Source organism: Trachurus japonicus, chromosome 18 (genome assembly GCF_045865225.1).
Source record: "Trachurus japonicus isolate A0001 chromosome 18, Traja_1.0".
In the NCBI taxonomy this organism is placed as follows: Eukaryota; Metazoa; Chordata; class Actinopteri; order Carangiformes; family Carangidae; genus Trachurus; species Trachurus japonicus.
In genome coordinates, this window is record NC_140924.1 from 16530265 (window position 1) to 16557518 (window position 27254).

Consider the following 27254-nt stretch of genomic DNA (forward strand, 5'->3'; position numbering starts at 1 on the left):
CCATGCCCTCTGACCCTCTGCGTGGACTTTGTGGACGCCATCTTGTCCACAGTGTTGTCTCACACAGAACTTTATTTTTAGCGAGAGTCCGGCTCCTGTGCAAAACTTAATATGGGAATGGCATCTTGGAGCTCTTCTTTCCTCAAGGTCTCGTCGTACATCCATCCATACCTTCAGTCCTCCAAGACACTGAGCCGGCATCTGCAGCTCACCAAAACAACCAAGCTCAACCACTGTCCCTTTTCATAGCCACAGCTTCAAACAGATGGCCGTATGACCAAACCATGACTCCTCCCATGTTACCACCCCCTCGCTATTTTTCTGGTGGCCCCCTCCCCTCTGTGCCCCATCACCCTGAGTGTCCTGCTTTTTTGGCTGCCCCTCTTGCATTGCTGTTGGACATGTGGGATCAGTGTCTTGCCTACTCACATACCAATTAGCGTCCCCAAAAAGGGCCCCACCCCTTTCTGTGGCGTCAGCAGAAACCACGTGTAGGTCTTTTTTAAAGGGAGGGTGTTACTGTCGGACCTGCTCTTCTCTAGGTGGTGGGGACAGGAAGCGGACTTTGTTCCTAACTCTCCCTAATTGACATCAACTTTCGTTAGGGACAACGTTAAACCTACTTTTTGTACTTGTACCCCACGTCAACAAGTTTAGGCTCTGAGAAGAGGCAGTCTTGTGGCCACCAGGTGCAATAGCCATGAAGTGGGGCTGGGTGTTTTTGGCGGTCTTCCTCTCTTTGGGGACCCTGTCCTGGGGGGAGAAGGGCTTGGAGATCCCTGAATATGATGGAAAAGACCGCGTCCATGACCTCAGCGCCAAGAACTACAAGTCTGTCATGAAGAAGTACGATGTCATGGTGATCTACTTCCACAAAAATGTGGACGGAAACCGCAGTGCCTTGAAGCAGTTTCAGATAGAGGAGCTGGCTTTGGAGGTGGGTCTCCGCCAAAGCATGCCACTGGATGGATCTGTTGCCCATGTGGGGGAAGGGTCACGGTGGGAACAGGGGAAGTAAGAGAAGGGTTTCACATGGAGAATTTGGCTCCAGTTGGGGATTCCAAGATACAGTTGTGACTATTGCGCTTAGTACTTTCAAATGAGAAGGATTACAGTTGTTGACAGATGATGAGGAAGGCAAACGGGTGAACATGTGCGATCTGTTCAGTGAGGTCGAGTTCAGGGGATTTGTACACGGCATCCTTTTCACCTGAAGGAGGCAGGTGGGAGAACAGGGGATCGGGGGTACAAGATGGAGGAAGGTATACGTACCACACCTTGTGTCTGAATGTCAATTGAGTTGCGATTGGACCATCTTGTCTTGACCCTTTGAACCCAAACAACACAACCTGTTCAGAATCCGCAATCAAAAACAGTCTTTGCTTATTTATTAGCTTGGATGATAGTCTAGATACTCCAACATCTTCACACAACTACTTCCATAAAGTTCCAAGTTCCTGTCTCCTTGAAATTTGTGACTCAGGACCTTGGTGTCAAAGTCTTTCTTTCAACCTGAGCACCTTTAAGTGATTCTGGTGCAGTACATAAATGTAGTGCTCAAGTCTCTGAGCATAACCAAGCCAGTAATTAAATTTCTTTTAGGGGGCAAGGTTGTGAGAAGAGTCAGTACGAAACCACCTCCTGTATTTCTTTATGATTTCAGGCGTTTTACTCTCCTCTTGAGTGCAGTCAACCAGAATAGCTAGCAGAACACTTGTTTATAATTCAAGCATTCCCCGACCTTTCACCTCACCAAGCTACTTGGGTTAGCCCAGTTCATGTAGCTACTGTAGGGTTAAAAGCCTCCCACATTGGCAATGACCACCATTGGCCAACTATGTGCTATGTGGTTTTCACAGAAATGACTCAATGGAAAAGCAAGCAATGCGTTTCCTCATATAACTATACCAAACATTACTTAGTGTATCCTTCACCCCATGGCCAGTTCAAACCAGGCCAAATCAATAATACATTTTATGCCTAATGTGTGTGTCTAATGTACCATATCTAAAATAAAATTAATGCATTAATGACCTGCTTATTTTACATTATTTATATCACTTCTTAAAATTCTTTAAATGCAACTGCCCAGATTTTACTTTGTTGATATAGGCCGAGTGAATCAAGGGTTAAATAAACACAAAGGCCCTCATTCATTCATATAGTGAGTGCAGACTGTAGAAAGAATCCCACAATTGTCACATACTGATCCTGATATCTTATTATGCTATCAGAATGAGCAAAAATAACAGTGTTGTATATAGAATATACTGTAAATTGGATAACATATAAACTTAACGAGATTTTAAATAGTCCATTAGTGCTGTCATGATGCACAAGTGCTGCAGATTTGATACATCATATTTACAGCTGACTTTAATTGGCTGTTAACCAGTGGCCCTAGTAAATAGTGAAGAGGCCACAGGGTCTGTGAAGTACACACCTCTTTTGACGACTACTGCTGAGAAGCCTTTGACTTACTGTACTCTTAGATTATGAAACAACTCTGGTGGTGTTACAAATCAGTCAACAGCAGAGAAAATAGACTTTGCATTTTCTAGAAACTCTTAACAGATAAAACAAAAAAAAAGTCTTAAAGACCCACAGTCGCTGCACCTGGGCCCCACCGTCAGCCAATGTATTCCCCCACACCAATCCTCTGCCTGTCAGAGCAGCAGTGTCTTCTTACAGAGGCAGCGTGTACTTTACACTAGCCTGCATAAGTCACCTCTGTAAATAGCCCAGGACAGCACTGCATGCTTAGCAAGAGGCTAAAAGCCCTCCTGGGATGGACAGAGAGTTTAGGGCAATATCTCACCTCAGCTACAGCTACCTCAGCTCTGTCAGCTCTGTCAGGAAACACACACTGCAACACACTGTTTTGTATTAGGACAATGGACATCCCCCCACCGGGTGCAGGCTGAACTCCTAAACCATCATTTACACACACAAGTCATTGGATCTGATCAATTTCAGTATCAGTGCCGCCAAGCTGTGCTTCTTGGCTTGAGATAGAGATGCCGACTGGAGCAGGTCCCTGCTGGACTCTTACATTGTAACTGACTTCCTGCCAGTCCTAACTGTTCAGCCATTGGCTCAGGAGAGGACTCTTAAGGTGCTCAGAGCGGGGGCTTAAAATAGCCGGTCATTATCACCTATGAGGAAGTATAAATTATTAAGTGCAGAGCTCAGGGAATAAAACCTTAACTAGCTTTGTTTAAAGCGGGGATGACACATATACTGTAGGAAAGGAAGTGTCAATCACATGCCTCTACTTTAAGACAACAAATGTCATACCTATGTCATAAATGGAAACATAGAGTAATTAATTAATTAAGTAAGTAATTAATGTAAGCAAAATAAATGATTTTCCCACAATATATTTATTCTTTCATATAACAATCTTCCCTTGTTATTGACAGACACATAAGAAAATAAATTATCTTTAGTCATTTTTTAAACCACAGTTTCTCTTTGGTTTAGGAATAGAAATAGAGTTAGAGCTAAATTTAGCAAATTAGTCTACAAGAAAAATGCTGCAGGCGCTTCCACAAGAAGATCGATCAATATTTCATTTTCTTTCTTTCTTTTTTTTGCATGACTCTTAAGTATTTAATGGGACACTGTAGGTATCAGGAAATCATCACGTGTTTTAAATCACAAAGATGTAAATGATTGATGATGAAGGTTACCGTTCCACAAGTCTATAGACACAATGTGTTGGACTTTTGCCTCTGATACCTCGAAGAGTATCGGAGCATCAGTAACATATTGACTAATAATACAACCTTCAACATGCTGTACTATAGCCTCAGAGGTATTGAACTGACTGGTACTTATTGGAGGGATGGTTCATGGGTAAGAGATACAGTAAGGGAGTAGATCTGGATCATTTACTATGAAGTCTGGTGCATGTTGTTTGATGGTTGGTGGAAGTGGGTGATCCCTGCTTGGCCAACTAGTTTGGATTTGTAATCTCCTGATCATGATAATCAACTTGTTTAGGTTAAAAGTAACAGTTAGAAATGAAGAAATGACGTACTGTAAGTCCTAACATAAAAATGCCTGTGCGATGAAGCAGGATTTGGGATTAATTAATTTTTTCATGGTTATGATAGTGGTCCAGTCAAATTGTTGGAGTCAGCTTTCCTACAGGACAAAAGGGACAAAAGAGTTTACAATAAACATGTAACATATAAATTAAATAAATAGGCATTACAGAAGACTTTATTCACGGTTCTGATATTTCGGCTTTTCTTTCACATGAGTGTACTGGATCTGGTTGATAGCCAGCTTCATGATGCAGGTCATCCAGTATGGTCAGTGTTTAGGCTCAATGTACAGTATGTTGAACCTGCTTCGTCGTACAGGCCTCAAATTTCTGATGTTCAGAGGCACAAACACGCACATCAGCGACACTATGACACACATCACAAGTGAACGTAGCGAATTTCACTCAAAGAGGCAGCATAGTGGAAAAAGAGTTCCCCTGTCACTAGTAAAATATCTTCAACATGTCACCTTTGACCCCCAGCTGGATCCATCTTTGTCTGCGAAAAACAATCTCAAAGCTTTGATAAGATACAAAAAGTTCATCTTTGAATCTGTGCTGTTGCTGTCGGTTTAAGCTACACAATGAGAAGATGGTTTATTGTGTAAAACTGTTCTGCTAAAACATACAGTTTGTGTAAATGATGTAACACAAAAAGCATGTAATATAAACAGTGGGAACAAACACTCATCAGTTTCAGACATGAAAGGAAATTACCTTCAATACCAGATGTCTGTATCATCATACGCAGACAGAACTCATCTTCCCTGGATAAACAAATACATGGATATTAAATCTCTGTTAAAGCTACAAAACCAAACAGGGGCAGATTAGGGTTATTGAGGAGGCTGCATACATGGTTTAACTGCTGCTCTTTGTACCTGAAGGAATACGATTGGATGTCACTGCTGTTGAATTAGACAATGACTGTGCAGCATGAATGTAAAAGATGCTAATCTGTTTAAATGAGCTGAAGCTTCAGTTGACTGATGAGAAAAAGTCAATGAGGTTGTTGTCATTATCATAACCGCCAAACCCTTTTCCCCCCTAGTGTTTCCTATCAGTCAAACAAAATTTGTTTCAATTCAATTAGATAATTTAAAAAGACGATGTGCCATATTATGGTCTGGCTGGAAGAGGTGTAATTCTGGGAAGCTGGAAACAGGTGTGTGAGAGGGTGGAGAAGGTCTAGTGGTAAGGACAGTGGGGAAAAGTCTGAGGACATCTAGTGGACGACCAATGAATAACAGCTGAGGATACTTGGATCACCTGAGGCCGGTTTGCTTGAACTTGCAGATGCAGTGGAAAATCAGGCAAGAGATAATGAAGGTTTTGTTGATGTGAAGGTGACAAAGGGTTCATTTCATGGAGCTTAGCAACAAGGGTTCAGCATCGCTCTCACCGTGCAATTATTCTGTTCCATTTAATATCTGGCAGTGTAATCACAGGTGTGTAATGTTCGGTCTCTGCCACGTGACAACAGTTAAGTGTTTAACGAAGTGGAAGCAAATCCAGCAGGAACAGAGGAAATCGATTTGACAGTCATAAGATTAAAAAAAAAAACTAAAACACCTTTAACTCACCTGCAGCAGTTGCTGAAAATATCTGCTGTCATTATGACTCAGAGTAAACATTGTGAAGCAGAAGTGATTAAAGACAAACAGGCAGGATGCAAAATTAACCATCCCCTGAAGGTTGGACCTAAATGAATGGATAAACACATTTAAATGAATACTTTTGAAATGTGAATGAACAAGGTCATTCGAGACTGTTGTTGAACCAGGGTTTTTTTTGTTGTTGCTGTTTTTTTGCTCGTCTGCATGTCTCTTGCTATCTTCTTCCTGTTTGACCTCTGACCTTTGGCATACTGTAAATGCTTTAAGGCCCACTCATCAATCACTGCACAGCTCAGATTGCAGTGATCTTATACTCACAGTATTTATCAACACACTGCCCTTCTACCCCTTTACAAACACACACACATTGTTGTTGCTATGGCACCCTGTCCCTGTATGAACAGACAGCAGTAGCTAATCACACGCTAATTTGCCCCTTCTTTTATATCACACTACTCTATCTGCAACACCCAGAGAGGCAAGAGGTACAAATTTGACTTTATTTACATTAAAGAAATATAGATTATGTGCATGCAAGCAAAGCAGAAAGATACAGCTATAAAAACTATTAAGCGATGACATAACATGGTCGAGGGATAATCACCACATGCAATTGTCAGCAATATTCAAGGTTTTAAAAGCAATAGATAACCATCTATCAACAGTGCAGCATCAGGAAATATTAAATTACTGGCTATGCGCTGAGGTTGCATTGATGCTTTTATCCAATTTTATAGATTAGGTTATAATTGTTCTTCACGATACTGATTTTTTTTTTTTGCTTTTGAAGTGACATATCTTGTTGATGCTACTGCTGTGATCCAGAGCAACATTTTCATCATAAATGGTTAAAATTGTTTTGGCTGAACTGATTTGATAAAAATGTGAAATTCTGTAGCCGTTCAACATTCACATGTTAGCACTGACAGGTCAGCATACTGTACTAATGTTTGCATTTAGCTCAACACAGGGTCATGTGTTAGCATGGACTCACAGAAGTGCTAATGTGGCTGTAAACAAAAATTATTTTTATGGCACTTGAGTAACAGTGACTACAAGTCTTCCTGCTTTTGAGGAAGGCTTCAGCTTTGTCTTGTCTCGTCTAATCTCCATCCATCCGCTGAGAGATCTGGGAAAAGGTCAGCCTGTCGCCTTGGTAACCATTATCCAAACTGTCAGCCCTCCTCCTTTCAGTTGGCGCAATAAATTTTCATGCTTACATTTTTAATGGTAGTGGATGGTATTGACGGAGAGAGATGATAAAGAGGGAGGTAATATTGTACAAGCTATTTCTGGCAATAGCCTGAAATAGCTTAGCCTGCTAGAGCCACTCAATTTCTCACAGCTTTGCCCACATTTTGACATTCCTCTGCTAAGGAGAACTCCAACACTGGATTTTTATTCAACTTGAAAGGAGGGATTACAACACCTAGAACTGCATAGAAAGACATTTTCAAATTTAGGTTTAGACAAGACTTAACGACTTACATCTTCTTAATGCATTCCTGTTGGACATAAGTGCTATAATTAAATTTTCCTCTACACTGTAGTTTGCGAAATCATACCTCTATATTTTTCTTCTACCATTAAGATTGGCTTTATATCAAATATTGTGTTGTGTTCTCCATTTGTCTCCCTTTGGCTGTAGACTGTTTGCACCAATGCTAAACCAATGCTTGTCTAACCCTAACCCTAACCTTTACATTTTGTCCACCCTACATTTCACTTGTGAATCTGTCGAGCAGCAGAGAGAACTATATCTGTCTCTGATTTTAAGCAACAGGCTTTGACACCCCACATCCAGAATGTTTAAGTAGGATCAGGTCTAATTTCCTCACGTTATCCTGGATCAGACTGGGCCAACAGGCCAACTCCCTGTGGCCCCTTTACCCCATGAACTGCAGATTAGGTGCTTCAGCTTCAAGCCACTTCATTTCCTTTCAAGATTCACGATGGGTCTATAGTCCAGTGTTGTCAAGTGCTCCTCTTCCTCATCATGATTATGTAAGACAGTTAGTCTAATTGTGGCACAGTGGTCTTGTATCCAAACTGTTTTGTAAGCAAGATAACTGAGTAAACCTTTGGGCAATTTTTACACATGCAGTTCAGGGAAAATTCACAATTAAATTACCCTAAAAACAAGAGAAAAAGTAATTGTTTTTCATGCGATCAGCTTCAAATTTCCTTAATTAGGTGTCACATCTGTTGATACTTAACATTGCTCTCCATTAAGCATCATTACTGTCAAATTGTGTGGAAGCTACATCATGGCTTGGTTAGATCTCCTCTTACCTCGCTTCCTCGACTTCCGCTGTGAAAGTGGGACTAAATTAAGAAGTCATTTGTCAGATGTGATGTCATTAAATGTGACAGGAGTTATGTTTGGACGGAGTGGAGCCACGGCGTCATTCTGTGATGACATCTCATCAGTGTTGATGGGTGAAGATGTTTGTTTGCCGTCCAGATTGCCGCAGCACTTCGTCCATTTCATTTCCCTGTCAAAAACCCACCTGTTGTTTTGCAGAAGATTAATAATAGAAGCCTTTGCCTATTGATTTCAAGGGTCTCAGCTGTTGTTGAAATCATACATTTTGTTACCTGATGTGTTGTCACAATATGGATCACTGGCATCACTGGCATGCTTTATTGTTGATGTTGATGATTCCACATTGCAGTGTTTCTCTCATTTTCTCTTTCAATGCAAGAAAACCTTATCATTATTAAGCGCTGGTAAGACTATGTGGTGACCTGAGGATAGAGAGTCCAATAGGTAAGGAAAGGATGCTGTGTGTTTCTGCCCATTTAGGAGAGCTGGTTTGTACAGACTAGATTTATTGTACCAATACTCTGAATAATCTCAGACACATGAATTCTGATATTTGCTATGGTTGTAATAAGTAATATTTAAGAGTATAATCTCATTGGTAGCAGGTCGCTCTGTGCAGATGAACAGTGTTGTGAAGTTTCATATTCAGCTTCCACATGGTTGAGTTCGGCAGAAACAGCTAATGGCTTCATCATTGTTAGTGCTCCATCTGGCAGCTGTTGACGGCACTGGATCTGAAGTGTGGAGAGAGAAGTGGCTCATGTGAGCTAACTCTGTTTTCTCCAAATGAAATTCACCTCTGCAGTCATCTTTGTACAGCTGTGTTATGAACTATTACCCTAATGCTGTGAACTGTTATTGCCATAATGTAATTCCAGAAAGAGAACATAAGCCTTGATTGGGTATTACATTTCATTTCAGTCGGGATACTGGATCATACATTTCCCATAATTTAACACATTGACCTTCATTAGATGCATTTGTCTCCTTATTCTCATGCATTTTAAACCTCACGTCCAGTTCATAAAGCAGATTTTCTGATGTAAAAGAAGTCATGACCCTGATGACATCACTATGACATAACCATGGTGACTATTTTAAACTTAACATGCCTTTTTAACAATGTAAATAAATAATATGCACTCATAGAATAATGATAGAAAAAAATGTCTAGTGGAGACATTTTCTGCAGATATGTAATATTAGAAAATACATGGCAGTAGAACAGTGACTGAAATATGTAACTTGATACAAATTTCTACAACGCGAGTCTAAACATTTCCTTTCAGCATCTCCCAACAACCGGCTAAAATAGTTCCCATGGTGCATGGCAGAAAGCAAGCACTACTGTTTCTGTCATGCTAAATTTACCCCTTCCCAACCCCCATCCGTTCCGTGAACTCCACATCTCCAACCCCAACGAAGACTGGCTGTCTTCAGAAATAGGAGTTGGTACGTTTTGGTAACCTACATTTACGGGCAGTCCCATTAATCCACCTTGTCCCCAGTATATCAGTCGTAAAGGTTAATGTTGTCCTACTATGGTTAAATGAGTGTACCTCCCTTCTGAGTGACTATGATGGTGCCACTGAAACACACTGATCTCAACTTTCTGATATAAATTTAGCAACTGTAAAAAATGTATAAGGTTGCTGTCAGTTCAAATAGGAAGAAATCAAAGAAAAATAGAAGATCAACAGGTTTAAATCAGGAGGTATACAGTGTTTTCATTGTGTATACTTTTTGCTTGCCTCTAATGATTTATAAATGACCCTACTTTCCATTTCCTCCTTAAACATCACATTCTGTACATTTCTTTTGTATTTCTCTTTCACTCCCTTGTCATCTGTATCGGGGAATGTTTTTATATCACTTATTCATGGAGGAAAAATGTCAAGGAAAAGGAGAGGATCAAGGTACTTCATGAAAAATTTAAATTTGAATTTTGTGACGTTGAAACCCTGACTTACATCCCTGCTCCACAAAGTGATGGATCTGAACAAAGACATGGACTGAGAGTACAGGGCATAAGTGCTTTACATCACTGGACGTGACTGAACATACTGTATTCACTTCCTTTTTAGTTCCATGTTCTTCCTGTTATTTATAGTAAAGTATGGTAGTCGCCATGGAAGTCACTGCAGGATTGCTGCGTTCATGTCACCTCGGAGCTGTAGTAATTATGGGTTTTCGACTTGCAAATATGTAGATATGCTGTTAGTGAACTGTATTTAATCCCGTCATGACCAAGTCTAATCATACAACCTCTTAAGTCCTGGAGTAAGAAACAGTACAGCCAGTTGAATTTTTTATATGCATAAAAATGCCCTTGGAAAAACTGACTTGGACCATTTTACACACATGTATTGAATTAACATTTCTAACATAAACACAGGTATACTTAATGAATCAATGATAGCTCCAGCAGATCTGCCATAGTTGGAAAATAACCAACCATAACCAATAACATATTGTTTTTTTCAAGTGTCCTCATAATCATGACTTATGGGGACACTTGAAAAATAGTGTGACAATGAGCTAGACTATCGCCTACATTATGAGGACATTGAATTTGAAGCAGCTGAGAATTGTTTTGTAATGATGGATTTTATTATTTATACACGTGTTGTCTTACTGTATGTGTTTTTTGGGTTTTTTTGGTGTGAAATTCAGACGTTTTAATGTGCTTGCTATACCAGATGAGGTTTATTGGGATATCAATGTGACATTGTAATAATGTTTGTACTGTAATCACATCTCTAAATTTAAAAAAAAGGAAATCAATGTAATATGAAAGAGGTAATAATACTTTATACTCTGATGAGCACCAACAGGATCACACTGAAAATTGTAATTATTGTATGAGTACAGATGATCATAAAGTTCACATCAAATTTACATAACATCATCTGTGCATCCTTTGACACGTTTGTTGCTTTGAGGACCTGCAGGCTTTAATGAAACTCATCAAAACAAGCTTGACAAATGCAGGAGGGACTCTGAGTTTATTAGCTGAGAGTGTTATGTGGCATGTTTCTAATGTGGCTTATTGCTGTCACAGTGACTCATTCACAGATGGTCGCAGACACTTCTGCCCTCACAAGTTGTTGTAGTGAATCAGCTTGTGTGCCTGCGAGGTTACTAAAAGCTTTCCATGCATTTCATCATATCTCCCATGAGACAATGTTGTGCAGAGAAAAAGAAAATAGTAAAATTGCAAATTAAAATCAAAGAACGGGATCTCTTTCAGCCTTTTATTGTCTTAAAGGGGGCATTTGAATAAGCTTTGAAAATCATGTGTGTGTGAGAAATCCTGGATCATCTCCTCCAGAACAGTACAGTTACACTAGCTGGTGGCAAGTCAGAGTCTGTTTTAGAAGCTGTTGTATATGAATCTTTCATGACCACCCCGGCGCAGTGTTATGTAACAGCCTGGTGTAGAACGTCCTGATGTGTTACAGCAGCCATTACTAATTTACTCTCTGGCTGAAGGGGAAAAGCTGGCTGAACATCTAATTTTGCAGAGATCCCAGGACGCTCGCTTACACAGGAAGATGGGAAATCTTACTGCTTTGAAATCCTTTTAATGTTCCCCCATTTTACACATTCAGCAGTTTTCCAAACTTTAGGGGAAAAAAATTGAAAGATGATGGTGTGATTTTTGTATTGCGTGTATCACTCACTAGTTTGTGTGCTGCATGTGTCAGTTTGTGTATTGCATGTACCATTTACTACAAATCACAGACACTGTACCTTTGCTACAATGCAACAATATCTTTCACAACCAAACATTAGGGTCATTTTCAAGAAGATTTTGAGGTTTTGCAACATATTTATACAACATAAAAATGAATAAAAAAGAGTGGGTGCCTCAGAAATCACTTGACAGAACATAATGTACTGTATAAAAGTATAGATGCTTTGGGGTAATCAAAATCTGACGGTCTAATTATTTGTGTCTTGAGGGTCAAACAATATTAGTAAAACCATATATTTTCTTCTTTTTTTTTTAAATCCGGTTTTCGACCAAAAAAAAGAAATCTACACAATATGCTATTACTGGGTTCAAATTATTTACTGTCATTTATGGCGTACATTAGATAAGATAATAAGAGAAAAATCCTCTGTTACCTTAGCTATGTTTGCACACTGTGTACAGAAAAGTGAGTAATGACAAAATATGCAACAAGCTGGTTTGAAAGCTACAGGAGTGTGAGTGTTTGTTTGTTTGTTTGTGTCCCTCATGTTCTGACTGAGTGAATGACATCATAAGGTGGTGGACACGTGAGTCATCAGCAGCTCAGCCTTTCACTTGAGAAAGACACGAGGCCTACGTGTGAACAACCGCACAAAAGGAAGGAACATCGTGGCAAGTTCTTTTAGAGTAACTGTGTATTCAGCTTCTTTCAGATCCTTTGGACTGTGTCTAGGAGAAGTTGAGGGAGTGGAGAAGGACAGCCTTGGCTGGACGGATAAATAAAGATCAGGCTTATAGGTCAAGGAATGTATCTCCGTTTGAATACGGTTTACATAGAGCAAATAGCATTGAAGCCACACATCACTCTTGAGTCACAGTTGTCTATGAACATCGAGTCTTGAATGTATTAAAGGATGTCTTTAAAGTTGTGTTTGCTCTTCCAAACTCAGCTCAGCCTGCATGTTCCAAATCTATGGTTGGTCTTTGTTTTAAAAGGGTAAGTAATAACTGGACCTCTGTCAGCCATCTGCCCAACAGCATGATGGAAGTCATTTCCCCTCATTAGCTGTGTATGTGTATAGAGTTTACAGTGAGCTCACTAATGAGTGTGGGAATCCAATGGAGTCATGAAGTGTAGAGATAGTCTGTCAATGCCATGATGAGAGGGTCTGGAGAGTGCCCCACTCTCCAAACACTCTAAGCTTCGTCTGCGGCTGATAATGAAGCAAAATGAGCAGGTAGAATAATGACATATGGAGAATGGATTTTAGCAGTATGGGTAGCTGTGATGCATGTAATGGGTGGACGGCATGTAAATGGCTGTGATTACAGTGTGGCTTTATCATTTGTGCCTTTGCTTGAGAGGATTTTTAGACATCTGAAATGTGCAGCAGAAAGAGGCAATTATATATGAGAACTAAAATGTCTCCACGTGACAGGTCGTGCGCATGTGAGTGACTTCTGAAGTACTGAAATGGCCCCAAGTGAAGGAATCTTTGATCAATAACCCATCAAACACCAACCAACACTATCATCTTCTGCTATACTTTCCAGTGCAGAGTAAAAACTGAACATTTTACCTCTGTAAAGAAATCTGCCAACAAAAAAACTATGTTTACTTATCCTGATCGCAAAATCCAAACATAATCAATCCACTACATTGGTTAAATGATCAGATGTTGTTTTACCCATTGAGTAGGATTATGTTACAGAAGGTTGTGCAAAGGTTTGTTGTCATGAAAATAGAGTTCTTTGAGTTGAATTAAATGTACTTTGACATTTCCTTGAGACTTGCTAGGGCCTCGGATTGTAACCCATTCATCACTTAGACTTCACCATCTGGTAATGAACACAAATGTGAAGTATTTTTTGTTAAAGATTCAAACCAACTAAAGTTACTGTCATCTGTAAATGACCAGGAATCACCATTCAAGACAGTTGAGTGTCTGATGGTCCAGAAATAGATTGTCTGTCCAATCACTGAGGAAGGTGAGAACAGGAGTCTGGTGGTCTTCAAACATCTTCAACAAGAATGTCCCACTCCCAAATGTCCCAAATAACACCAGCCGGTCACACCCAATTAAATCAATGCAACCAATAACTTGGCTAACCTGCACAGAGCAGTGCAGAGTGAGCATTCAGGCGGGCTACATTACAAGAAATTTGACCTCGCTGCTGCACTGCGAACCCTCTCCTTGCTCATCATTCGGTGCCCCAGCCAAGTGCAGCGGGGACCCTGAGCACGTTTTTGACAACTCACCATGGCACCCTGCCCTCATCTTGTGTCACCTGACAAGCTGACAGTGACTGGGCATTGCGAGACGGAGCCAAGCGATTGCACTGCTGACCTCTCACTTGGCTCCGTGCTGTCAAGACTTCTGGATGGGTCGGGTGATATCAAAGGGGACAGATGGGGGAGGGGTGAACAGGGTGTGTCAGGAGACTGAAGTTATGACTAAATAATCCAGATGGATGCAGAGAAAGGGGGAGGGAGGGAGAGTTATGAGAGGAAAAGAGAAAAACACCAAGAAGGAGATATGAGAGAGGTTGAAAACTGATGAGCACGATTGAAGGAAATGATGGATGTCAGTAAGCGTGAACTCACATATCAGGTGTCTCCCATTCATCAGCCCTGTCTGTCTTCCCCGCTCCTCTTTCCACACCCATTTCTATATGTAACAGATCTCTGCCTTCTTTTCTGCTCCTCAACATGCTTTCTTTCACGCCCTTATATAGCTGCAGAACTCCCTGCTTTGCTTCACCTCTCTTATAAATACCACCAGGGTTACTAATATGGCCATACCCTCTGCTATAATGGGGAAGGCAGTATAGTATGAGTTTTGGGGAATAGCTTTGGAGTTAAACACAAAATGAAATCTGGCAAGTCATTTCTGTCTTTGATTTGTTGAGTCTTGCTGGCATGCTTTGGCTTCTTGTCTCTTCATACAGTATATTTGTGATTTAAACAAGTGCAAAGTCATGTCCAGATTAGTTTTGTCCAATTCCATGCATCACAATAAGAGGTTGAACGATTGTAAACAAGTGCAGTGCCTCAGCAAAGTTCATGGGTCGCCTTTTTAAAAGAATATGATTTTTTAATGTTTCTCCATAACTTCCAGCGATCTTCTGCTTCTAATGATTCAATCGCTGGTCCAGCACTGATGCTGCAATTGAGAATATTCAACAATTGAACAATTGTTTGATTACTTGTGTTAAGCCCTATTCACACTCCAACATTACCTCAGGACCTCATTTGATGTACGGACCGACCTCTGGTACAAAAGCAAAAACAAAGTCTGTTTAATTCATATGTAATGACCACATCCTATGATTGGATGTGATGAAAAAGATTGTGAAATGCTTGCTAAAATAGGGATTGTACGCTGTAGTGGTTTTACTTATTTGATTATAGACATGGGAACTTTGGAGTACTTTAGTGTACAAACCAGTTGGAATAACATGAGGTCCTCAGGTAATGATAGTTCTGTATGAGCAGGGCGTCAATCATCCAATCTCAGTGTTTAAGTTTGGACCTATTTTGTCTCCTATGAAGGCCCCTCCAAATTTGTTGTAAACCTGGAGGCTGTGACTATTGTGCTTTGCCCTAAAGCGTTACCTCTTCTTGCAGTTGATCACAAGTCAAGCAGCAAATACCTTTCAGGTATGTTGAGGTCTGCCTTTTGTGTCTGTAAAGCTGGGCTGCGAACCACAGATTCATCTACCGCTGCTGATTGTTCTTTTCCACTCCTGGACTGCAGTTTAGTTTAAAACAAGATGAAATTACATGAAGCAACAACCAGATATCACGGACCAGTGAAGACTGAACTGCATTCAAAGTCCAGCAGCAGCAACAGCTTGGGCTGAAGTTTGACTTCATATTTGTGAAAAAGAAAAGTAAGGGTGAATTGTCTGAAAAACAGCTTCCATCTAATCTATTAATCAAACTTTAACATGCCCATCCATCCATCCCCCAACCTCTTCATCCATTCTTAGTGCAACCATCAATAATTTATAATGGGTCTTTCACCCAAATTGTAATAAATCTATTTTTCTGATTTCTTGTTAACACTTGAAATGGAATTGAGTCCACTTGTTGTAGCTACTTAGTTAGCTACAATAAACTAGTAAGCTACCGTTAATTTCAGTAAACAACAGTTGGCTACACTTCGTTAGACCAAACAACTAAGGCTAGCTACATTTAGTAAAACAACAACAGTTAGCTACAGTTAGCATGATGACTGGAACCAGACTAGAAAAAGACTTACTTAGTAACACTAACACTAAGTAATTTTGTCTTGTCTTTTTTTTTTTTTACTTTATTTTTATTGAACAACGCCGTCACAGAAAAATAAATGTTCCAGTTGTTACTTTTTTTTCTTTCTTTTTTTAAAATCCATACATGACTAAGATCAAATAACACCCTGCAAACTTCTAAGCTAAGCTAAACAGCTATTGCATAATGCCATGTTCAGCATATTTAAACAGGAGAATAGCATTGATCCTCTCACCTATAGCTACAATGTTAGCAGATAAAACTGAAATTATCTGCGTCACTATACAGACCAAAAATGTATAAGTTATTTCATATGTACTGTATGATTTGGGGGAATTAACCCTTTAAATGAAAGAGTGTTACTCTAAAAAGAAACATATCCATTAGCTGTTAAATGGTGATAATCAATCTTTAGTGTTTTGAGGCATATGGGCCAATGTTTGTAACCAGAATACAGAGAAATTGGCCTTGGTACTGTAGTAATGTGTCTGAACTCTATAGCCTAGACCAAAAGAATGGATGGCATTAAAGACTGCCTGTGAAGAGTGCATACTATACCATACTTTACACACTATACGAGCTATTTGTGCTGGTGCTTTGGGGCATTTGGCCGCTTATGAATGTTGTCCACTTTGCAATGCTGCTTTGCAAGCTGCTACGGCACGCTTTTGATTCATTTGAATCACTCTTTCATACCCTGCGAGTGCGAAACTGAGTGACAAAGGGATGAAATGGAGACCAAGTTAGTGTTAAAAATGGAAAATGGTTGTATACAGCTATGAGACATACAATCTAATGTGTGTAGATAGAAAGAAAGATAAGAAGGCTGATATATGCTTATTTACAGTATATGGGATTATATTTGTGCATGTATGCAGCGGCTTTACGTTCACAAAGTATGAGCTCCTCTCTTTTCCACTACACCTGTTGCAACGTCTCTTCCCCTCGACATAGTTGGCTCAAGTTCTGCCCCTCTTGTTCTTCTGGATACCCTGCTGCCCATGCTCCTCTCATGCCGGCTACGGGGGCTGTCAATTGTTGGCTTCAGTTTCACTCCGATTTAGAAAGTGCAAGGCAGCAATCCAAAGCTTTTGCTTTTAAGGCCTTGAAATTGAGATGAAATGCCAAGGGTTTACTTGTGTAAATGAAACTGAAAGTATGTTTTTAATGGAGTTCTGAGATTAGGAAACGTCTGTCATGAACAGATGAGTGAGTCAGACAGAATCAGCATGCATGTGATACTAAATACAACCTTGTCTTTATCTCCCTCCCTCCCCTACCCCTCCTCTCTCTTCATGTTTCTGTCCAGCTTGCAGCCCAAGTCCTGGACGATCTTGACGATGAGGACATTGGATTCGGCCTGGTGGATGAAAAGAAGGACTCTGCTGTTGCCAAGAAGTTGGGTAAGCCTGCCAACCGCTGACCTTGCTGCTGAAAACAGAGCCTATTTGTCAATGATAGAAGCAGGATAAAAAAAAATCTCAGTGGGCAGCTCACAGTATAAATCTTCAGTTTCTATCAAATCTCTCCTGTGGTTTTCACTGAATGTTGCTGATTAAAATACACAAATACAAGACTCAGTACTAAGGTACAACTTTATTCCATTTGTCAACACAATTTAATAAAGCACAACTGGCCCCACTTTTAACCTGCTCACTTCTACTGCATGGTCACCAATAAATGAATACATAATTGACAACAGAAAACATGCAGTGACTAAAAATCTGTTTATCATGACACATTTGTTATTGTAAAATAAATCTGCAACTTCAAGGTTGACAAACTGAGACAGAGGTCTGTGCAAGGGGCCTAGTATAGTAAATACCTGAAACAATTCTGCCCTCAAGTGTTCACTGAAGATATCACAGTCTAAGTAGTAAGTAGTTCTTGTGCTGTAATATACTGTAAGAAAAACAAAAAACTAATTCAATCAATGGATTGGCCACAATGTTCTACACTGATATAACAAAACCATACAGTACAAAGTAGACAGCAAATTAAAATTAAAGCAAACACATAACCTTTAATGGCAATAAATGTATGCTATATGAAACCTTCATTAGCTTATAATAACATTTCAGATGGAAAATTGTGTTGCCATTTCAGGTATATGTCATTTAAAATACTATCACTATATTTCAGATATTGCTCAGTAGAGACAAATTGTGAATCCACTGAAGAAATAGTCTCTCGTACAACATATTGAAAACAGTATACCAAGCATGTAGACAATAAAGGTTTAAGGACTATTATAAACAGACACACAATTACATCACAATATACTGACCTGAATTGACATTAAGAATTCACTAAGATACATTTTTTCTCTCACCAGGTCTGGATGAGGTGGAAAGCATCTACATCTTTGCGGACAATGAGATAATTGAGTATGATGGAGAACTGGCGGCTGACACCCTGGTCGAGTTCCTCTATGATGTGAGCGCTTAGTGGTCAATAACAGACAATGCTGTCAGATTTGAACACACCTGTTGTACATGCAGTTACATTTATACATTCCTGCAGGTGATTGAAGAGCCAGTTGAGATCATTGACAACGACCGTGAGCTGAAGGGTTTCCACAACATGGATGAGGTCATCAAGCTGGTCGGCTATTTCAAGAGCGAAAGATCTGCCCGTAGGTTGAAGGTCATGGTATAGAGACTGGGCTTCAAATGGACCATATGCAATCACTCTGAACATCAACTTTTTATCTCTTTGATAATATGTTTTCTCCTTAATATTTTTTAACCAGACTTCATCGAGTATGACGATGCTGCTGAGGAGTTTCACCCATTCGTGAAGTTCTTTGCCACATTTGACCCCAAGGTTTGAGTTGCTTGCGTACTTTAAGGGGTTTAGAAAAGCCAAATATCAAATGACAGCAAAGTACCAACATAGACATAAATTTATAGACAAAGAGACCATTGTACATTCCACCCGTTAATTTTAGATTGCCAAGAAGCTGAAGCTGAAGTTGAATGAAGTTGATTTCTATGAGCCATTCATGGAGGAACCAGACACCATTCCAGGAAAGCCCTACATCGAGTCTGAGCTGGTTGAGTACATCGAACTGCACGACAGGTGACCCCGAGTGATACTAAAACAACTGGATGCATATCCTAAAGTTGTTCATATTCCATGACCACATTTTGCATAACTTCAGTCAAATCTTTCCAAAGGTTATTGGACTACGACTATTCAATTTTGGGTGTTTACATTTTTCAGACCTACTCTGAGGAAGCTTGAGCCTCACAGCATGTATGAGATCTGGGTAAGAGGTTTATTACGCAACAACATTCATGTTTTCCCTGATAGAAGTTGTCCTTCTTATCAGTCAGTCTAGACTACAAATACACCCAAGCTTGTGTTTACAGGAGGATGACATTGATGGAGAGCACATTGTTGCCTTTGCTGAAGAAGATGACCCAGGTAAATGTTTACTTTACAGTTTCACCACTGATTTAATGGTAATCAGTTGGATTGTCAATAACAAGCTAATAGGTTAGGCTACCTGGAACATTGCCACACCTGACATTTAAACCTTTTCACAGATGGTTTTGAATTCCTGGAAATCCTGAAGGAGGTGGCACGCGAGAACACTGACAACCCCAACCTCAGCATTATCTGGATTGACCCAGATGATTTCCCCTTGGTAGGTCCACCCCAACCCCCTCTTAACCCTTGCCCTCACCCTAACCCTAATTCTTTCAACTTATTGCTCATGACTTTATCAAAATACAACCTAACCATGAATCTCATTCTGTCTGTCACTATCAGCTGGTTCCATATTGGGAGAAGACCTTCCGCATCGACCTTTCCTCCCCTCAGATTGGTGTGGTTGATGTTGAAGATGTAAGCAACCTTTCTTATCCCCTACAGAAACCTTAAAAGCAACCCGTTGTCTAATGAGACAGATATTTCCTTGCAGAAAAAAAAAAAAAAACAGAGCAATAAGAGTGTGAATTTTGCCTTGACAAACATGACATTTTCTGTGTTTACTTCTTGTCATTTCCCCTGATGTGCGCTTTGTTCGTTGACAGGCTGACAGCGTGTGGATGGAGATGGATGACCAGGATGACATGCCCACATCTGATGAGCTTGAGAATTGGATTGAGGACGTTCTGTCTGGAAAGATTGACCCAGATGATGATGATGATGAGGAGGATGATGATGATGACGATGATGATGATGACGATGATGATGATGATGACGATGATGACGATGATGACGACGATGATGACGATGACGACGATGACGATGGTGATGATGATGACGATGACGATGACGATGACGATGACGATGACGATGATGATGACGATGACGACGATGACGACGATGACGACGATGAATAAATGTTTACCTCCATCTTTCACTTCACTATGAATTAGCCGATAATGGCGAAACCCAAAAGTGGTAGCAGTTTTTTCTAACATTTTGCAGCGAACACACTGTGTCTCTTTGCTTACTGCATGGTTTTCTGTCAGGGACAAAACATAATGACCCTATGGGAAACTTTTACTGTCAATTAGGGAAGGAGATTTTCAAAGGAACAGAGGATTTGTTGATGAACAGCTCTCACCTCTGAGGTTCACAGTGAATGTGAGCTAAGACGCTAGCCGAGGCTAACTTCCCGGACATTTTCTACCTGATGTCACAGACCAGGGTTACCCCTCCTCACATGTTCTCCAATTTACTGTAATCCTGTTTCAATGATATGTTTTCTACTTGATGAAGAGAAGAAACAAACACTTTCTTGTACTATTTTTAAAGAGAATAAGCCTAAACTCACTGGACAGTCTTAAAATTAGTGCAATCATGGAAAGCTACCAAAATGACAGATATATATATAGAAAAAATCAATTTGATTTGTTTCTGTTCTCACATTAAAAAAAGAAAGAGAAAAACATCCTAAAACCAGTGCTGTTTGGTGTTGTCACTGCTGTATGAAATATACAGTACCTCCATGTGTGTATGGCTGTTTTCTGCAGAAGGCTTGTTTAAAAATTACTTTGTATTAATAGATCTTTTTTTTTTACAATACCATCATAACTGTGCAAACACTGTACTGTATAAAAGGATCCAGGTGAAATCATCTACTCACCCAGCTATCAATGGAGACATAATATACTCTCACAGTAGTTTACACAAACAAATGGGTTAAAAAAAAAAACATAATGACTTGAAAAAGGAAATGGTTAAAATCTTGATCAAGCAGAGAGCACAGTGCCTTCATTAATAACTTAGTCGACTGCTTGGTACCAAGGTACCGTATCATTTGTCACTCAGTCACAGACAGATCTATAGATGAACCTTTTGCGTAATTACTTCATTGCACAAAGAAGACGACTGTTCTATTTGAATAAACCCGGAACCAATGCACTCAGTAGCAAAGGTCAGAGTTCAAGTTTGCTGTCTGCAGACAGAGAAGGAAATTCGAATGGGACACTGGGTAATAAAATAATGTCAAAAATTAACTGGTTGTCATAAAATAACAAAAACACCCAGAAGGGTCAAATAACCCGGTGATGTCAAGATTTATGGCATTTTCACTGGAATACGAATTCATGTTAAAAATTAACAAGTTCTTACAAAATAACATAAAAGCAGGACTACAGTCCTGTAGCCCTAAGTAGGACTACATAACCTAATAGTGAGAAGATTGAGAATCAAGTGTTGTGTTCTGCAGTCAGATTTTGGTGCCAGAGAATCTAAACTCTACAACTATACAGAAACATGTGTGACCAATCAACAGAACTGGAGACTACGAATTAAAAACTGGCTGCTCTGGAAACCAGGCTGAATGACACTGAGAAACAGATCGAGGAACTCAGGAGAAAAGGTAGACTGAAACTTTTTGGTTGGTATTAAGAAGTTTAAATTTGATGAGTGATTTACAGTATAAGGAGACTTTGAGCATTGAAATAACGTGTCTCTAACTTTAGATGGAACAATGGTGATATTCAGTGCTGGGGCAGGAGAAAAAGGAGCAATTGGACCTTTCAACACAGAGACAACTCTTATCTACAAAACTGTGATTACAAATATTGGAAATGCCTATAGTAAATTCACAGGTAAGGACTTAAAGAGATAACGTATCGTATTGTATCAATATGAGTTGAGCAATTGAAGGGATCATTGATAATAAAGAAGACTAACCACTGATAATCAAAAACACTAACCCCTTTGAAAGGTAGTAGTGGTCTTCTAATAAATATGTCAGTCATTACAAACTCATGACGTTTAATATTGAATGCTGTGGATCTGCTGCAAAGTTTAATGGGTTCTTTCCTGAGCGTTGATCCATCAGACCTCCGACGGTGGAGGTATCAGGAAAGAAATTATAGAAATAAAAAGAAGGAGTTCATCAAACGTTACCACCAACCTCTTGTTTCCACAGGTGTGTTCACTGCACCTGTTGCCGGTGTTTATTACTTCACTGTGTTTCATCACGCCGGAGGAAACTGTCAGACACAGCTGTTTCTCTTCAAGAACAACCAGCTCATTATCCGTACACAGGATCACAAAGCAGTGAGTGAAACAGCTCACAACGGAGGAAATGCTGTATTTCTGCAGCTGCAGCCAGGAGACCAGGTTTATGTGCGCATGGGCGCAAACTCACATGTTTGGGGATCCAACTACCACACAACTTTCAGCGGTTTTTTGGTTAGCCAGATGTGAAAAAACAGCAAATTTCCATAGTTTCAAGTGATGACTTGTCCATTTCTGATTTAAAATCAACAGAGAAAGAAACCACTGCACCTACTGAAAATTCACTTCAATAAATCACCTGTGAATGAGACTGCTTTGTAACATTGTACAATTGACATTTTAAAATGTATAAGTGTCTTGCCTTATCTTGCCTTGTGTGTGTGCACGTGTGTGTGTGTGTGTGTGTGTGTGTGTCTGTGTCTTTGTGTGTGTGTGTGTGTCTGTGTGTGTGTGTGTGTGTGTGTGTGTGTGTGTGCATGTGTGTGTGTGTGTGTGTGTGTGTGTGTGTGTGTGTGTGTGTGTGTCAAATTATTCTCATTGACAGAATCTGAAAATAAAACATTTATAAAACTCAAATGATTTTCCACAAGTCACTTTCTCTTTTGTTTGGATTGAAGCTACTGAAAATCCAGTGAAAAACTTGGAATTTGCTTTTGTTTACTTAGGATTTCAAACATTAACTTGTTCCACTTTGCAATGTAGCCTACTAAGACAACAAACATATACTATATACCTTCCAGCCAAATCCCCAAACTAGATGTTAAAAATTAACAGGTCATCTCTAAAAAGCACAAAAGCAGACAGAGGGATCAGACACTGAGCACCAGCGAAGATGAATTTTAAAACGCTGATGTGTGTGTCACTGATCTGTGGCCTGACTTTGGCCCAGGATCCTGTTATTGTTACTGATATTGAAGGAAGCCCTGAAACACAGTCTCCCTCCTCTCCTGACACACAAACTTTTATGAAAGAGGTTGGTGAAATGAATGCAAGACTGACAGCCATGGAAACCAAGCTGAAGGAAAGTGAGGAGAAGATTCATCAACTGGAGACAAAGGGTAAAAGAAACAAGCGTGACCGAATTAATGGTGTGGAAAGACATTTACAAAGTCAAGTGATTACAATGTTTTTCTTTATTTAGAAGTGAACACGGTGGTATTCAGTGCAGTGTCAGGTGGGGACAGGGAGGGGAAAGCCATAGGACCCTTTAACACGGACACGACTATAATCTACACCCGGGTGCTGACAAATATTGGCGATGGCTACAATCAAAACACAGGTACGTACATTTCTCCTTTTTTCTATACAACACTCTTTTTTAAAATCTTGTTTTCCCTTACGATGGATGGCATACCATATCTTTTTTTTTAACTTTTTTTTTGTCATAGTCCCCAGAGGATTATAATGGCCACACAAACTAATGATATTCCCAACTGTACTTTGTGTTTAGTGTCAATTAGCAAACAGTATGCTAACATGCCAACCAACATGGTGAACATTATAATCGACAAGTTGGAGTTACATTTAAATAACTTTCTATTGTATTTATAGGAAAATACTAAACCAGCAATGTTTTACAACCTGTGTGGAATTAAAATTGAAAAAATAACTAATTACTTACATTTGTCACCTTTTGCCTCAACTTTTAACATGTTGAGTTTACAATGGAAAAAATATCCTTCAAGGCAGATTTAGGGATTTCCACCAAATGTTCCCATTTTAATACAGTTTTGTTTCTGCAGGTATCTTCACTGCACCTGTTGCAGGGATTTACTACTTCACCTTCTATCATCATGGCGGAGGAAGCCTCCCAACTTCTCTGTTGCTCACAAAGAATGAGGAAGAGCTTATTGTGATGACCCACGACCACCCTACAACATTTGACACGGCCGACAACGGTGGCAATGCAGTTTTCATCCCGCTGCAACAAGGGGACCGGATATGTGTGCGGCTGGAGGCACATACAAGTGTTTGGGGAAACCGTGTCCTTACCACGTTCAGTGGTTTTCTGCTCAGCAAAATCTGAGAGAGGGCTCTTAAACTGGTGTTTACCTTATGCTTTTTAATGTGTCTCTGATTTTCTCTGTTGTGCATTACTGTAATAACATTGAGCAGAATGACAGGCAGAATGATACAATAAAAACCAAACATGAATACCAGTAGCCTACCTGAGAGAATGTTGTCATAAATAAATTTACAACGAGGAAGCACCAAAAGTAGAAAAACAAAAATAAAGCATTAAAGTTAAAATACCCTGCTGTAAAATCAAAGGAAAAAAATGAGGATTTACAACGCTACATTATTATCTTAATTAAACAGCTTTGAAATAATTTGTAACTTGATACAGGGAGAACTGCAACACAAACGCACCCCATAACCCATAATCTCTTGTTTATGACAGATAAGACTATACAAATGGTAGGGAGACCGGGGTTGGTTGGCACACTTTTCACTCTTTGCCATAGCACTCTGGCATCATTTATGTGAGAATATTCAAACCAGCATTAAATGAAAGGTTAAGGTGTCAGCTTTAACTAAACACATTTCAATGTCCACAGTTATATTCTAAAATCAATTTATTTATGAATAAAATCATACTGCGCACTTGTGCCAACCAGCCCCGACACGGGGTTGGTTGGCACACTTCGTGGGGTTGGTTGGCACAATGTAAAAATGAATGGATGAAGCAACCAATATAATAATAAATTGGAAATTTAATTATAATATATTCAAATTTAAGAAGATAGCATGTATATGCATGCATATATTTGCATGTATAACAGTAAAACAGGGCATTTAAGGCGACGAACAAGGTGACACGTACACAGAACATCAAACAGTAAATGATTTGAGCTTTTTTTATTTTTTTAAGAGAAAATATTCAATGAACATAGAATTTATTCTTAAATATAGCATATCACCTCTTTGTATTTTTATTTCTTTCCATCTCACTGTGTTTTAGATTTGCTGTGTGGGGTGGATGCAGATTATTTACATTAAGGCCTATATAGAATCACTGGAATTACAGTATTGGCATATGTTAGGCTTTGTGGCCCCTTTCACTGCATAAGTCATATGCCCATTTCTTGCACTCAGTGCACTTAATTGTATAAAATTATGTTTAATCACATTTAATATATGTATACTGCATGTTGGAGTTGGTTTGTGTGTGCCAACCAACCCCGACATGAGTGTGCCAACCAACCCCGACCAAAACAAACCCACTTTTGTGAATATATGATGTTGCCCAGGTAACATCACTCATCAAAGACTTTCAAGTTTCATATCAAATTGAAGCTGACTCGTATCTCTACAAACTGGAAGTAACACATTTCCAATATCTTTATCCAAAGCAATTTTATAACACTTAAAGTGCGGGAGGCAATTTTTTACTTTTGGTACTAAAAAACTGATATTTTGCCCTCAGAAAAAAAGTGAGTAATTTTCAGATGTTTTAACAAACTAGATAAGTGCAGCTCAAAAAGATGATTATTTTGATGCCACATTTGTGAGTCTGTGACCAACAGGAGGCCAGAAAACAGGGGTGTGCCAACCAACCCCTGTAGTCAACCAACCCCGGTCTCCCTAATGCTTATATGGTGTATAAAAGAGACTAACAGCCAATCATAACACAGCAAACGTAAATTTCACCATATATGTCTATGATATCTATCTTATAGGGTCATGAGCAGGGACGTGATGACGCAAATTTGCCACTTCTGCAAAATGAGGAAGTGAACTATAGGTGAGAAAATTTGATTTGCCATTTTCCAAAGTTTCATGACTGTGATGATTTGGCCACATACACTACACAGCACATGACCTGTAAAGTGATTAGTCAATAACAAAGATGCAGATCAGCAGCTGGAGTTTATCCTGAGTTGACACAGTGCAGACTGAACACCAGAGGCACCAACAATCGGCTACACCTACAGCAGCCCCTCAGTCATACATCATTAACAAGTGTCATCCACATTCTAGCACATTTAACCACGACGTGATCATGACAGCATGTGAAATCACTTTATTGTAGTTAGCACCGTCGCCTCACAGGAAGAAGGTCCTGGGTTTCTGTCCCTGTGCCTGGGGCCTCCCTCTATCTGTCAGTTTATCTGTTCATTTCTTCTTATAGCATAAATTAATCAGCATTTACTGTCGAAGAGAAGCAATTTTTGAGGAAGTGCATTTTTGTGGGGAGCTTGTGTGTGATTTCACCCTGTTCTGAGGCCGAATGCAAAGAAAAAAAAGAGGCCAAAGATTTTTGCAGAGATAGATATCAACTCTTTGATGGCAGAACAGGTCAGAAGTACACAATGATTCTTCAGGAATGATCCTCTAGGGACCAGATATAGCCTATTTCTGTCTGAACCAAAGTGCATGACCAACCATTTTATCAATGAAACAATAAACTGATACTACTATTACCTTTAGAGCCATGCTGCCAGTTTCAAAACCATATACTGTAACTTACATTATCATTAGAAGGGGGTAGTACCTTTAGTTGTCTTTGAGCCTCCAGCTCTTTCTGCCGTTCTCTCTCAAACTCTTTCTCATTTGGATAGACTGCTGTCATCATTGCTGAAAACCCCACAGCCAGTTGCTGAAACTAAAAGGTATAAAAGTCTGGATAGGAATAGTCAACTAGTGCATAAAGATAACATGGCTTCTCTAATAACTTTGTGCTGTGTAGTGCATAGCAGCCACCTTGGATCTTACTAAGTTTAATCCTTCCCTGTATCATGGTCTTAGCATTGTGCCACAGTAATGCCACCTAGTGGTAAAAAAGTACCAGCAGCACAAGT

General features: G+C 39.6%; 3 protein-coding genes across 4 annotated transcripts; all 3 read left to right on the top strand.

Annotated features, from left to right (window-relative positions):
* Window positions 1-530: 530 nt before the first annotated feature.
* Window positions 531-20804, top strand: casq1b (calsequestrin 1b). 2 transcript variants are annotated; one of them, XM_085806207.1, is made up of 12 exons: window positions 531-937; window positions 15319-15351; window positions 17273-17366; window positions 18299-18399; window positions 18487-18598; window positions 18716-18789; window positions 18914-19044; window positions 19189-19234; window positions 19338-19392; window positions 19515-19615; window positions 19741-19815; window positions 20004-20804. In XM_085806207.1, the coding sequence occupies exons 1-12, from the start codon at window positions 701-703 to the stop codon at window positions 20313-20315; spliced, it is 1371 nt and encodes a 456-aa protein (XP_085662333.1). In that variant the 5' UTR covers window positions 531-700; the 3' UTR covers window positions 20316-20804. The 2 variants fall into 2 exon arrangements, with proteins under 2 accessions (XP_085662333.1, XP_085662334.1); XM_085806208.1 differs by lacking the exon at window positions 15319-15351.
* A 931-nt stretch (window positions 20805-21735) lies between these two features.
* LOC146968966 (complement C1q-like protein 3) lies at window positions 21736-22885 on the top strand (the record flags this gene model as incomplete). The annotated part of the gene is made up of 3 exons (XM_085759331.1): window positions 21736-21802; window positions 21906-22034; window positions 22361-22885. Coding segments are annotated over 3 exons (477 nt in total), but the record flags the coding sequence as incomplete, so codon positions are not given.
* A 379-nt stretch (window positions 22886-23264) lies between these two features.
* LOC146968967 (complement C1q subcomponent subunit B-like) lies at window positions 23265-24481 on the top strand. Its single transcript, XM_085759028.1, has 3 exons — window positions 23265-23510; window positions 23594-23731; window positions 24195-24481. Exons 1-3 carry the CDS (start codon window positions 23285-23287, stop codon window positions 24476-24478), a joined length of 648 nt encoding a protein of 215 aa, XP_085615154.1. The 5' UTR covers window positions 23265-23284; the 3' UTR covers window positions 24479-24481.
* Window positions 24482-27254: the final 2773 nt, after the last annotated feature.